Source organism: Canis lupus, chromosome X (genome assembly GCF_048164855.1).
Source record: "Canis lupus baileyi chromosome X, mCanLup2.hap1, whole genome shotgun sequence".
Taxonomy (NCBI): Eukaryota; Metazoa; Chordata; class Mammalia; order Carnivora; family Canidae; genus Canis; species Canis lupus.
In genome coordinates this window covers 68,264,904-68,277,791 of record NC_132876.1, presented here as the reverse complement: position 1 = coordinate 68,277,791, position 12,888 = coordinate 68,264,904, and the positions used below count along the sequence as shown (strand labels likewise).

Genomic DNA, 12,888 nt, shown 5'->3' with positions numbered 1-12,888 from the left:
AACTCAAAGAGATAATGGGAAAGCACGTGGCTCATGCTACATATGCCACTTGGTTTTTTTAAAGATTTTACTTATTTATTCATGAAAGACACACACAGAGAGAGAGGCAAAGACATAGGCAGAGGGAGAAGCAGGCCTCATGCCAGGAGCCCAATGTGGGACTCAATCCCAGGACTCCAGGATCACGACCTGAGCCAAAGGCAGACGCTCAACTGCTGAGCCACCCAGGCATCCTGCTACATATGCCACTTGTGTTGGTTGTTCTCCACTGTCTCAAATGAACACTGCCTCAGAGAAAAATCCACCTCACTAGATACTGGAATATTAATGTTCTCCAGAAACTGAAGCTCTTGCTTAGACAATGCTGGATAAACATAGATGGATTCTTCTTCTCTGAAGCCTTTCTTTCTCTTTCTTTCTTTCTTTCTTTCTTTCTTTCTTTCTTTCTTTCTTTCTTTCTTTCTTTCTTTTTCTTTCTTTCTTTCTTTCTTTCTTTCTTTCTTTCTTTCTTTCTTTCTTTCTTGAGTGTGAGCGTGAGGTAGAAGGGTGAGGGGCAAAAAGAGACGGAGAATCCTAAGCAGGCTCCACCCCCAGCACAGAACCTATCTCTGGGCTTGATTGCATGACCCTGAGATCATGTCCTGAGCCAAAATCCAGAATTGGATGCTTAACCAACCAACTGACCCACCCAGGTGCCCTTGAAGCCCTTTTTCAGCAATCAGTTGTTCAAAGCTTCATTATCTCATGCCAGACATGTTACAATGGCATGAAAAGGATTAGAAAAGTGTTTGGCCACCGACTGTGCTCAGGAGACACAACCATCCCATTGGCGATATACCTGCATCCATTGGCCAGGATGGGTGGCTACTTCTGCAGGAGGCTGACCTCATCCACCATGTACTGATTTTTCTCGCTTTGTTTCCAAAGGTGACTTTTTTTCTACCCTTGTCCCCAAAAGCTGAGGGCCCAGAGCTCCCCATGGATTGATCACCCCTGAATGGGATCAAAGAGATCCTGTACTCTGTTGCTTCAAACTCCCCTCTCAGAATAAGCTCTGGGATCTCAGATGGAAAAGAAACTGCAGCCCTTTGGTTGTGGGGCAGGTAGGGCAGGACAGTGAGTCTCGGTCAAGGTCTGTGAGGGCTGCCAGCTTCCCTTCCTAATTTTCCTCATTTAAGAAATACATGGAAGAATCAGTCTGAGGAGATAATGAACAGAAAATACAACTGGCAGCCACTCCTGGCTCTGACTCACTCACTGTGCACACTCCCATAGTCGTTACCATGGTTTCAAGGATGAAGTTCTCTTCCCTCTGCCCCCCCCCCCCCCCCCCGCCGGCTCTTATGTTCGTTTGTCATTCTGCTCCACAGACTCCTTCACAGTCGGCCTCCACAGACTGGTGCAGACTTAACCCTGTAGAGGAGCTAGCTTTTTTTGGTGTTTGTTTTACAAATAACGTTTACTGCTCTTTTTTCTTGAATAAAATAAAAATACATGCCAATTGATAGAAACAGAATATAATATAAATAGAAAAAAATGAAAGGTAGGCACAAACTCACATTCCAGAATGAACACTTAAAAATTTTTTTCAGACTTATTTTAGAGAGAGAGTGCACAAGAGTGGGGGAAGTAGAGGGCCAGAGGGAGAAGGAGAAACACAGACACCACGTTGAGCATAGAGCCCAATGTGGGGCTCAATACCACTACCCTGAGATCATCACCTGAGCCAAAACCAGGAGTCAGACGCTTAACTTACTGTGCCACCCCAAGCACCCGAAGAATTTTTTCAAAGACCTAATGTTTTAAGTAATCTCTACACCTAGCTTGGGGCTCAAACCCACAATGCTGAGATCAGTAGTTGCATGCTGCACTGACTGAGCCAGCCAGCCACCCCTAACACTTAAGATTTCATCATCTTTCCTTCCCCATCTTTTCATGATGCATACTGCATAGTTGAGATTGTACATGATTTTGAATCTGTCTTATAGTGCTTTTGACCTTGAAACCCCCCAGCAGACCTATGCCCATCCTCTTCTCCTTTGAGTTATTGGCCTCTAGGTACTGCTTGGGTTAAGTTCAGCCACTTACACAGTCTTGCTTGTTATTGTTGCTGTTATCTGCTGGAACACGTAGAGCTCTCACAATGTTCCAGGCACTCAATATTTGTCAGGTGCGTCTGCCATTTAATGCTGGCAGACGGACAGACATTTAGGCCTGCTTCCAATTTTTCTCCATGACAGAGTTCTGCCAAGAGGCAGAGGGGTGATAGCCTTTTTTAATAAAACTACCCTTTAAATCCCATCAGCTACAAATGCAGAATAAAATTTAAAAGTGAAAAACCGCAAGGGAGGGCAGGCCTATGTGTAGGAGGGAGCAGGAGGAGAAAGCTGCCACCGCGGCTTTTTCTTCTTTCCCTTTATCTGGAGGCCCCGCGGGATTGGCTAGAGCTGGCGCTAAGGGACTGCAGAGGCTTGCGCCTTCCACTACGGACGCCTGAGGTAGACCCGCCGGGGTGGGGGAGAATGAGAACTGGCGCTAACGAGAGCCCGTGACCAAAGAAACAAAAAACGCAAAGGCGGAGTTTCCCGCCCCTGCTCTACCTTTGGTTCCACCACCACCCCCACAACCGACCAAACTTCCTATTGGTCAGCCAGCTTCATCCCCACTGTTGCGAGGGCCCAAGGACCCGGTCTGCCCTAGATTATGCCTGCTTCCAGGGCCGCAGCGAAGACGGTCAGTTTTGTTGCCCTTTTCAGGCGTTTGTTCCGGACATGCCTGTGGGGCCTGAAGGGACTTTGTGCGGCGAAGGAAGCCATTGAGGGTTCGGTCGCAGTTTTCGGAGATGCCGCCCAAGGGAAAGAGCGGTTCCAGGAAAGGGGGGAAAGGTAGAGCGGCCAGAACGGCCAGGGAGAATGGGGTCGGGTGAGGAGCGAGGGGAGGGAGCAGAGCGGCGATTCCCGGGGGCAGCGGATGGCCAGTGACTAGAGGACTGGCCGGGGAAGTGAGAAGTTGGGAGACAATCAGTGCGGACTTCTCTGGAAAGCCTTAATTGAAAAAGCATGGAAATGAGATGGTAACTAGAAGAAGACAGAACGAAGAGAAAGTTCTGTTTGTTACTTAAGAATGGGGAAAACTTAAGAGTGAGGCTGATGTGAAGAATCCAGTAGAGTTAGAGGGATGTAAAGGTCCAGAGGAGTGAGGTTTGAGAAAACGGGGTCCAGGACCGAGGTGGAGAAGTTGACCTTTGAATAGGAGAAGGGGCACATTATTTTTTTTTAAGATTTATTTATTTATTCATGAGAGACAGAGAGAGAAGCACAGACATAGGCAGAGAGAGAGGCAGGCTCCATGCAGGAAGCCCAATGCGGGACTCGATCCCAGCTCTCCAGGATCAGACCCCGAGCCGAAGGCAGACGCTCAACCGCTGAGCCACCCAAGCGTCCCAAGAAGGGATACATTATGCTTGCGGCCATAGGGAAAGGAACGAGGGTGGGTGTGGTTGTAAAAATTGGGGCCAGACTGGGAGCTGGAGTTTATAGGATATCATGATTAATGGCCTCAAATTCTTATGAAAGTGGGAGGTAAGGGTAGTTTTTAAGACTGAGGGGCAGGGACTGAGTGTGGGTCTTGAGTGATAAAGGTTTGGAATAGCCATTGAGGGTGATGGGAAAGGGAACAAAACACTAATAAAAGGATCAGCCCTCAAGGCTGAGAGCCTAGGATTGAAGTCCATGCATTTGTAGAGGACACAGTCCACACACTCATGATTTACCTGGTAACTTGCAACTGGCGCAATATAGGATTGGAAAGACCTAGGTGTCGCCTTGAGCCAAGGTTGGTTTGTTGGACAATGATAATAGAATAGCAAGACAAAGTAGTTAAGGGTGCCACTGGGAACACAGATGATCAAGCAAGGTTTCCAGACTCCGAAGGGAAGGAGAAATTTGTTAGTCTAGGGGAACATAGCAGGATAAAGGTATGGAAGTGGGGAGTGGTTTCTGTGAAGCCAAAGAGCCAGTGTTGTGGGAGTGAGGCATGATAAGGCTGGAAAAACATGAAGTTGTAGCCAGAGACTGAACTGTTCTCAACATGATTCCATCGTGTGCCCTTGGGAACAGTGGCCCCACGTAGAAGGCATCAACATTCAGGAGGGAGGTCCAGAAGTGTGAACTTAGGTCACTAGATGATTCCTCATCATAGGTGGCAAGGTCATCCAAGATGATGGCGAGAGTGAGGGCAGAAAGGAATCCTGAAACTGCCAGCATCCTCAGTCAGTCAAAGGGAGTGAGGAGGCAGTCAGAAGATAGCCACCAGATGTTGGGATAACTGGAAGGCATCATCATTTGAGAGTGAATATACAGCAAACCCACTTAAGAGTTTGGTGGGATAAAATTCCTTTGGCAGTAACATTGTCTTAGGCATTTGGTAGTCAGGTATTTTGGGTTTTCAGTGTGCCAGGTACTGTGCGAGGCATTGGAGATACTAAGACAAGTAACATGGAGTCTCTTGATTAAAACTTTTCAGTTGCTCCCTTTTCTAAGGATAAATTCCAGGTTCCTTAGTCGGACTCCTAGGACCTTATGTCCTAACTCTCAGCCACCTCCCCTGGGCTTATCTCACAACACTCCCACCTCAGATTTGGCTTCATCCATAGTTTCCGACACACACCACATTGTTCTACCACCCTGGAGTGGCTCCTCATCCCTGTCCTTTCTTCACTTGGTCAGTTTCTGCTCATCCAGGAAATCTTCCCTGACTGGCTAAAATGGCCCTCTGTGCTTCCACAGCCTTCTGTCCATAGATCATAGGTCATTCTGAAATGATCTGTTTACATGTCTCTCTGCTCCAGTAACGTATGGTTTCCATGAAGGAAGGTACCATTGCTTGTTCATCTTTATATCTCCAGTGTCTGGAACTTAGTAGTTATTTAGGAAATGTTCACTGAACTTAACATTTAACCCAGCCATAGTTCTTACAAACATCCACCTCTAACAGTAAGTATGCGGCCATGAACACAGAAGTTAACACAGTGGTAAGATGACATCATAGTAAAATCTAAGATGCTGCCTGTGGTTGTTACTCTTGAATATCAACAACTTTTCTTAGGAAGGTATCAGTAGGCAATGTCATAGACTCCAGGAATTTGGACATGATGATAGTATATTTAGCCAAATATGGCTGGTGGAAAATAAGATTTTTATTTAAAATATATATGGCCATTAGAAATGACAAATACCCACCATTTGCTTCAACGTGGATGGAACTGGAGGGTATTATGCTGAGTGAAGTAAGTCAGTCAGAGAAGGACAAACATTATATGTTCTCACTCATTTGGGGAATATAAATAATAGTGAAAGGGAATATAAGGGAAGGGAGAAGAAATGTGTGGGAAATATCAGAAAGGGAGACAGAACGTAAAGACTCCTAACTCTGGGAAACTAACTAGGGGTGGTGGAAGGGGAGGAGGGCGGGGGGTGGGGGTGAATGGGTGACTGGCACTGAGGGGGGCACTTGACGGGATGAGCACTGGGTGTTATTCTGTATGTTGATAAATTGAACACCAATAAAAAATTATTTTAAAAAATAATAAATAAAATATATATGGAGATTTGACTTACTGGAATTGTGACTACTCAGATACATAGTTGCAGTGCTTATTAGACATCTTGCAAGAGTTCAAGGATTTGCCCTTTGAAGGCAGGATTTCAAATTAGGTCCAGAAAGTCTGGACCAGGCTTTTGGTGCTCTCCATCTATCAGCACACTCACTTGTATATCCATTTTCCACAAAGGGTTTATGTAGGACACAAATTTCTTGCTTTATGGGAGGTGAGTCACAGATTAATTTAGCCTCTTGTAGTAAAGTGTCTGGCCGAGTGCCCTTTGGAAGTGTGGTGCTAGGACAGAAATATCAACTCTTATTTTATTGGACCTTTCTGTAAATATCAGGATGCATTATAAACGAGTACCTGTGATCTCTTCTCTAAAGGGGGAGCCGCCTCCGGGAGTGACAGTTCTGACAAAAAGGCCCAGGGTCCCAAAGGTGGTGGTAATACAATAAAGGTGAGTTACTCATTAATTTCCTTTCACATTAAATTTAAATTACTTCTATACATCTCTTATTTTGGTACCCAGGAAAGGAAGATGGTATGCTTAACTCATTCTAAGGAAGGAATGTAATGGTTAACTCATTCTAAGAGGCTAGCCTAATGCTGATATAAAATCAAGATAACATAAAATTGGAAGGTAGTGACCAGTCTCACTTACAAACGGTAATTCCTTTTAAGGATTTCCTCAAATGCTTTCTCAAACATTCCAAATTTCTTAATCCTTCCTGTTGTGTTCTGAAATGTATTAAGTGTACATTTCAAGAAATAATACAAAGTATGAAGAAAATAAACAAATGAACTATTTCTCAGAAGGAAAAATATTTTATAAAACCAAGGGCTTAGATAAACAGGCAAAGGTACCAACCAGTCCCATCAGGTAGCTAGCTCCCCACTAGTAAACTACAAGCCAGGGTCCTGACTGTTAAAACTGGGGTGGGAGACAAATCACAGATAATTACTTGGAACTAGCTAGTCCCAGGGGAGTGTCTGCCCTGGGAAAATACAGTCTATGAACAAAACCATACTACTTAGTGCTATGTAACAAGCAATTTCCATGTTCTGGTCAGGGTGTGGGATTCCATACTTTGATTCATTTGTTCAGTATGGATTTAGTGACCTCTGCCCTGTAGCAAGCAGTGTACTAAGTTCTGGGTTTAAAAAAAAAAAAACAGGAAGTAAGAGGTGGATTTTATTATCCTACTGCAGTTGGAGCAGTTAGTCAAATAAATACATTGCTGCAGTAGTGTCCTATAAATCCAGCCACATGCAGCCAAAAAGAGAGAAAGAGAGAAATAATATAGTGTGAGCTGTTCTACCCACTCTTCTACTCAGTGAACCAGAGAAAGCATGAGATGGGAGACATGAATCTGCTTTTCCACAGTTGACCTCTGTTCTCATATAAGCATCCAGTTATGTGAAGTGGGACTCTGGCATCCAAACATAATGTTTTCATGAAACATAGTTCCAAATACAAACCAAGTACTTCATCTGGTGTTCAGCAGTAGAAGTGGTCATTGTTGCCACAGGCCTGAGAGACAGGCTATGTTGGGTTTAATGAGGGCTGACGTGTTGGGTCTCTGGTATGGCATTTTCATAAGGGATGTTATAGGGTAATTTTGGCCACGTGCAGTTTTCCCCCTACGTTCTGACTTGTACAAGCACCCAGCCTAAGAGACTGCTCCACTGCATGTGAATTTGAAGAGGCACCTCGCCTTTTCTGGAAAAAAGTAAGTTCAGTGTGGCTGTGCGTGAGGTATGTGGAAAGAAGTGGCACATAATCAGGTAGGAAAGTTGATTAGAACCAAATTTTCCTAAGATAATTTTAGACTCCCATTCAGTTGTAAAAAAAATAATACATTTACCTTTTACCCTGCTTTCCCCGATGGTAACATCTTACATCAAACTTACATCAAACTCCAGTACGATAGCACAACCAGGAGATGGACATTGATACAGTGAAGATACAGAAGATTCCCATCACCCCAAGGATCTTGTCTTGTTGCTATTTTATAGCCATGCTCACTTCCCTCCCCTACCTTCTCTATCCTTAACCCCTGGCACCTGTTCTCCATTTCTGTAATTTTATCACTGCAAGAATGTTACATGAATGAAATGATACAATATGTAACCTGGCTTTTCCCACTCTCAGCATAATTCTCTGGAGTTTTCATTCCAGTTACTCCACTTATCAATAGTCTGTTCCTTTATGTTGCTGAGTAATGTGCACTGAACGGATGTGCCGTATGTTTAACTGTTCACCTGCTAGAGGACATCTGGATTGTTTCCAGTGGTTTGTAAAGGTCCCAGCAGGGAGAAGACCCTGGAACCCTCTGGCCTTTCAGGGCTATGCTCCTTCCATATCCTGCCATTTTGCTTTCAACCCCACTCCTGAGCCCACACCCTGCCCTGTGTCTCTAGAGCAGTCCAGATTCTGAAATCCATCTGCCGACCATAGCTTCCCTCCTGCCTCCCGATTGTTTTTCTGGTCTTCTTTGCACACAGACCTCAAGCCCTCGAGCCCACCTGTTCTCCCTACCTTCTCCCAGGCTTCATATCTGTTGTCCAAGCCCTGTATGACCTATAAACTGGAAAGTAGATCAAAGAGCTTGACCACTGGATCTGAGAGCCCTAGCTCTTTCCTTTTGGTCATTTGCTGCATCCACCTCCCGGTCTCCAACTTGGGATCAATCCTGTCGTCTACTTCCTTTACATTTACACCCAGAAGTGCTGGGCCTTGCTGGAGAGTCACATGGCCTTGCGAATTGGGACCACTGATTCCTGGTCTCTGACCTAAGCCAGGCCCTCAGTACTGCTCAGCAGTCCTTTACCGCTCACATTCAGCTGTCAGCCACCCTGCTTCATCAGGCAGCAGACAATTTCATCCAGTGGTTCTCAACCCTGACGTACTTCAGATTCCCCTAGACAGCTTCTAAAACTACTGGGGCCCAGGGTCCCACCCCAGACCAGCTGCCTCAGAATCTCCGGGGGGTGGGCCCTGGACCTTGATGGATTTTATAGCAGTGCTGAGCATGATTCTGATGTGCTGCTGAGGTTGAGAAACACTGATCCAGTCTCACAAGGTTGGTGTGAGGATTTCATGCGAGAATGCGTGCAAAGTGCTTAGCCTAGCAAATACTAACTTTTAAATATTGTTAAATTTTCACATGAAAATGGAAACCAGACCTATAAGCAGTAACTCATTGGCGTTCCAGCCCCCCTCCCAACAAAGTTCTCTTTATCCACACCTCCCCTCTCTGTCTTCTCAGTGTTCCTCCTCTAAGGCTCACAGATATTTCAAGCAGTGCACCGAATGCCATGCCTTGCTCCTTCATCTTCTCTACCCTCTTTGGTTGCTGTCTTCAGCCTTTCTCTCCTGACTGCATCTTTCCCTTCATTCTGAGATTATGCCCAGGGACCTTTAAAATAGACACGTGCTTGTGACCTTTTTCTTCTAATAAGAGCTCTGTCTCCTTTTCTGACTCATCTGGGGGAGTACCCCACATGCCTTCCCTTCCCACCCTCCATTACTTCCTTGAGCTGCCTGCCACAGCCTGGTTTCTGCTCTTTCTGCTTTTGCTAAGGTCATCGATGTCTCAGTACTAAATTGATTGTACTTCTTACCTGGTCACTCTGCAGCATTTAAGCCTGTTGACCATTTCCTCCCTGAAACTGTCTCTTGCCTTGTTTTCCCTGAACACGCCTTTCTGTCCTACCTATTTGGCCTTCGTACTGCACTATGTATAGAGCATCTTTCTTTGCTGTGGCCTAAATGTCAATATTCTCCAAGCATGTCTTTAGCCTTTGTTTCTCCTCTTCTTGTTCTATGTAGCCTCCCTGGGTAATCTCCTCCCTCCTGCAGTGGAGGATTGATCCCGCGCTACCTCCACGCTAATCACTCCCAAATCCTCTGTGGGTCAGCTCTTTTCTAAGATGGGAGTCTACATGGTTGCCAGTCAGTCTGTCACATTGCAGAGGCCACAGATACTACAGACACTTCATGTCTAACCTGTCAGGCTGTCCAGACCAGAATACTTGTTTATTCATTGATAAAATGTTAGATGGTATCCTCTTTCCTTTATCATGAGTGTTTCATTCATGTCCCAGTAATCAAACCAACCAGAAGTATGGAATCATAAAGAGGGAGGCATTCTCAAAGTTGTTTTAGCTAGGCCAAGTTGAGGTCTGATGAACCATCCTTGTTTCCCAACATGTATCTCTCTAGTGTCCAGACTGTTTGTCCCTGTCTTTCTTGGACAGTTGCTGGACACATTCTCTAGAAGTTTGCCTCTCAGAGCCCTGCCTTTTGACAGATCATTTCCTTTGTTATGTTCCTATCTCCTGTGTAGCTTCTCCAGACAGGAAGTTATTCCTGTGGGTCTAGAATCCCCTTGCCCTCAATTCCAGTAGTTGAACTCTGAGGCCAGGCTTGATTTGCTTGCCTCTGCATTCATAAGGGAGACACCGTTAACTCCCATTCCAGAGTATGATGTACAATATGAAACTATGGATTGAGTTTGAATGAGAAATTGGAAATCATGTAGAACAGCTACCTTGACAAAATCATTTTTAAAGGTAGAGTGATTTGTGTTTTTAAAAAACATGGCTTTATATAAACGTAAGTCAAACTTGAATACTTCCATAGGGTTGAATATACTTAACATAAGATACTTTTTCAAAGTGCCAGATTCTGAGGAGTTTTATACATTGGGCCTCTTTTGGTAAAGTATTTCCTCATGGTTTTTTTTAGTATCATCCCCACTCTGATGGAAGTAGTGGCTAACCTTTATTGAATATTAACATCGTTATCTCAGTCTTCACAACCCTACGGGAACACATAGTTACTGTTATTATCTCAGGGCACAAATGGGGAAACAGAGGTTTAAGAAAATGCCTCCAATCACACAGCAGTGTTGGGATTTGACTCAAGGGCCCCAGCTTTCAACCGTTATGTTTCCTCTTCCTGTTACCATTGAAGTACATGGTAAAGATGGGAGCTTCTCATAGCCCTGTGCCTATTGCTGTCTAAATCAGAGTTCCCAGATAGTGTCTTGACACAGGAAATGGGTTTGTGGCCATCGCCCAACGGAGCAGACTTCCAGGACTTTGTTGCTATGAACCTGATGTGTTTTCTCACTATGGAAGTAATCCAGACATGACTGCTATACTGTAAGAAAGGGAACCATTTGCATGTCCCAAATACCATGTGAACATACTTTTTCCTTGTAGGTTAGACACATTCTGTGTGAAAAACATGGGAAAATCATGGAAGCCATGGAAAAGTTAAAGTCTGGAATGAGATTCAATGAAGTGGCCACACAGTATAGTGAAGATAAAGCCAGGCAAGGGGTATGGTGCTGTTATCATTTAAAATGATCTCTCCCTGAGGTGTCTGGGTGGCACAGTCCAGTTAAGCATCTGACTCTTGGTTTCAGCTCAGGTCATGATCCCGAGGTTGTGAGATCAAGCCCTGAGTTGGGCTCCGTGCTCAGTGCAGAGTCTGCTTGAGATTCTCCCTCTGCCCCTCCAGCTCGTGCTCTCTCTCTCTCTCTCTAAAATAAATAAATCTTAAAAAAAAAGGGGGAAAAAAGTCTTTCCGCCATGGAGGACACACAGCAGTAGGGATTATTTCTGCATTCTGCCATTAATTTTAGCCTTGTCTTGGTTTAAAGATCCTAAAAGCAGAAATGTCCAACTTGTGAACAGTTGAGTACAGGTCACCTGTGTCTAAAACTAGGCATTACCAAACTGGCACAGCTAACAGACAACCAGCAACATTGTGAGTGTTTATGTGTTCAGTCCAGGGTTGGATCTCTTCTACCTGTTTGTCCTTGTCAAGCACGCTTCTTTACAGTCCAGATGAATAAACCTAGGAACCTTAGCATTTGTGTTGGGAAATTCTCAAGCTACAGTAGAACTGTTGCCTCTTCAGGGCCACCTGACATCACATATCTTTTGGGTTTTTCAGGGCGACTTGGGTTGGATGACCAGAGGTTCCATGGTGGGACCATTTCAAGAAGCAGCATTTGCCTTGCCTGTAAGTGGGCCAGATGAGCCTGTGTTTACCGACCCTCCAATTAGGACAGAATTTGGATATCATATTATTATGGTTGAAGGGAGAAAATAAAATGGTATGAAAGACTGAACATGTTTTATACATTCTGTTTATTTCTTTAAAAGGTATTGAGTAATCCTTGTATTTTTATTTTTATTGTGGGTTTGTAGGCATAAAATGAGGTGGAGAAAGGTTATTACACACTGTAGTAGTTGTTCTCAAAGGTAAGTCAAGCGGGGTCACCTGGCTGGCTCAGTCAGTAGAGCATGTGACACCTGATCTCAGGGTTGTGAGTTCGAGGCCCACATTGGGTAAAGAGTTTCCTTTATAATTTTTTTAAAGATTTAAAAGATAAGCAGACTCCTTTTAACCTGTAGTCTCTTCCCTCCCAGAACTACTCTCTAAGTCTCAGTATATCCCATAAGTTAATTCAAAAACCATCTCTGGGGGAGCCAAATACCTAGTTCACACTATTCAAAACACATTGAATTGGATAGAAAATAGATGGAATAGTATATGAAAAATCATAAAATAAGTTCCTAGGCAGGGGGATCCCTGGGTGGCGCAGCGGTTTGGCGCCTGCCTTTGGCCCAGGGCGCGATCCTGGAGACCCGGGATCGAATCCCACATCGGGCTCCCGGTACATGGAGCCTGCTTCTCCCTCTGCCTGTGTCTCTGCCTCTCTCTCTCTCACTGTGTGCCTATCATAAGTAAATAAAAAAAAATTAAAAAAATAAGTTCCTAGGCAACACTTGTTTTATAAGTTAGCCAACTTGGATCTGCCAGGAGAGTTATTAGCTCCATTGTCTTTTTTTTAAGATTTTATTTATTCTTAAGAGACACAGAGAGAGAGAGGCAGAGACATAGATAGAGGGAGAAGCAGGCTCCCTACGGGGAGCCTGATACAGGACTCAATCCCAGGACTCTGGGATCATGCCTTCAGCTGAAGGTGGACACTCAACTACTGAGCAACCCAGGCGTCCTGCTCCATTGTCTTAATACTATACACTGTACATAATGGCCATTCAACCTGAACCTTTTTTCAAAATTCAATATAGTTAACATACAGTGTATTATTAGTTTCAGGGGTAGAATTTAGTGACTTATCAGTTGCATAGAACACCCAGTGCTCACTCCCATCAAGGGCCCTCCCTAATGCCCATCATCCAGTTATCCCATCTCCTCACCTACCTCCCCTCCAGCAACTATTTCCTACAGTTAAGAGTCT

The 12,888-nt window shown here is 44.5% G+C and overlaps 1 protein-coding gene across 1 annotated transcript; it reads left to right on the top strand.

The window, feature by feature from the left end:
• The first annotated feature begins 2,703 nt into the window (after window positions 1-2,703).
• Window positions 2,704-11,751, top strand: PIN4 (peptidylprolyl cis/trans isomerase, NIMA-interacting 4). Its single transcript, XM_072817300.1, has 4 exons — window positions 2,704-2,885; window positions 5,989-6,062; window positions 10,835-10,954; window positions 11,574-11,751. The coding sequence occupies exons 1-4, from the start codon at window positions 2,843-2,845 to the stop codon at window positions 11,730-11,732; spliced, it is 396 nt and encodes a 131-aa protein (XP_072673401.1). The 5' UTR covers window positions 2,704-2,842; the 3' UTR covers window positions 11,733-11,751.
• Window positions 11,752-12,888: the final 1,137 nt, after the last annotated feature.

Excerpts from the sequence above, each read along its gene's own strand:
- PIN4 (XM_072817300.1), top strand. The coding sequence starts at position 2,843 with ATGCCGCCCAAGGGAAAGAGCGGTTCCAGGAAAGGGGGGAAAG. Across the intron at positions 2,886-5,988 it reads TTCCAGGAAAGGGGGGAAAG|GGGGAGCCGCCTCCGGGAGT; the intron begins GTAGAGCGGCCA and ends TCTTCTCTAAAG. Across the intron at positions 6,063-10,834 it reads GTGGTGGTAATACAATAAAG|GTTAGACACATTCTGTGTGA; the intron begins GTGAGTTACTCA and ends TTTTCCTTGTAG.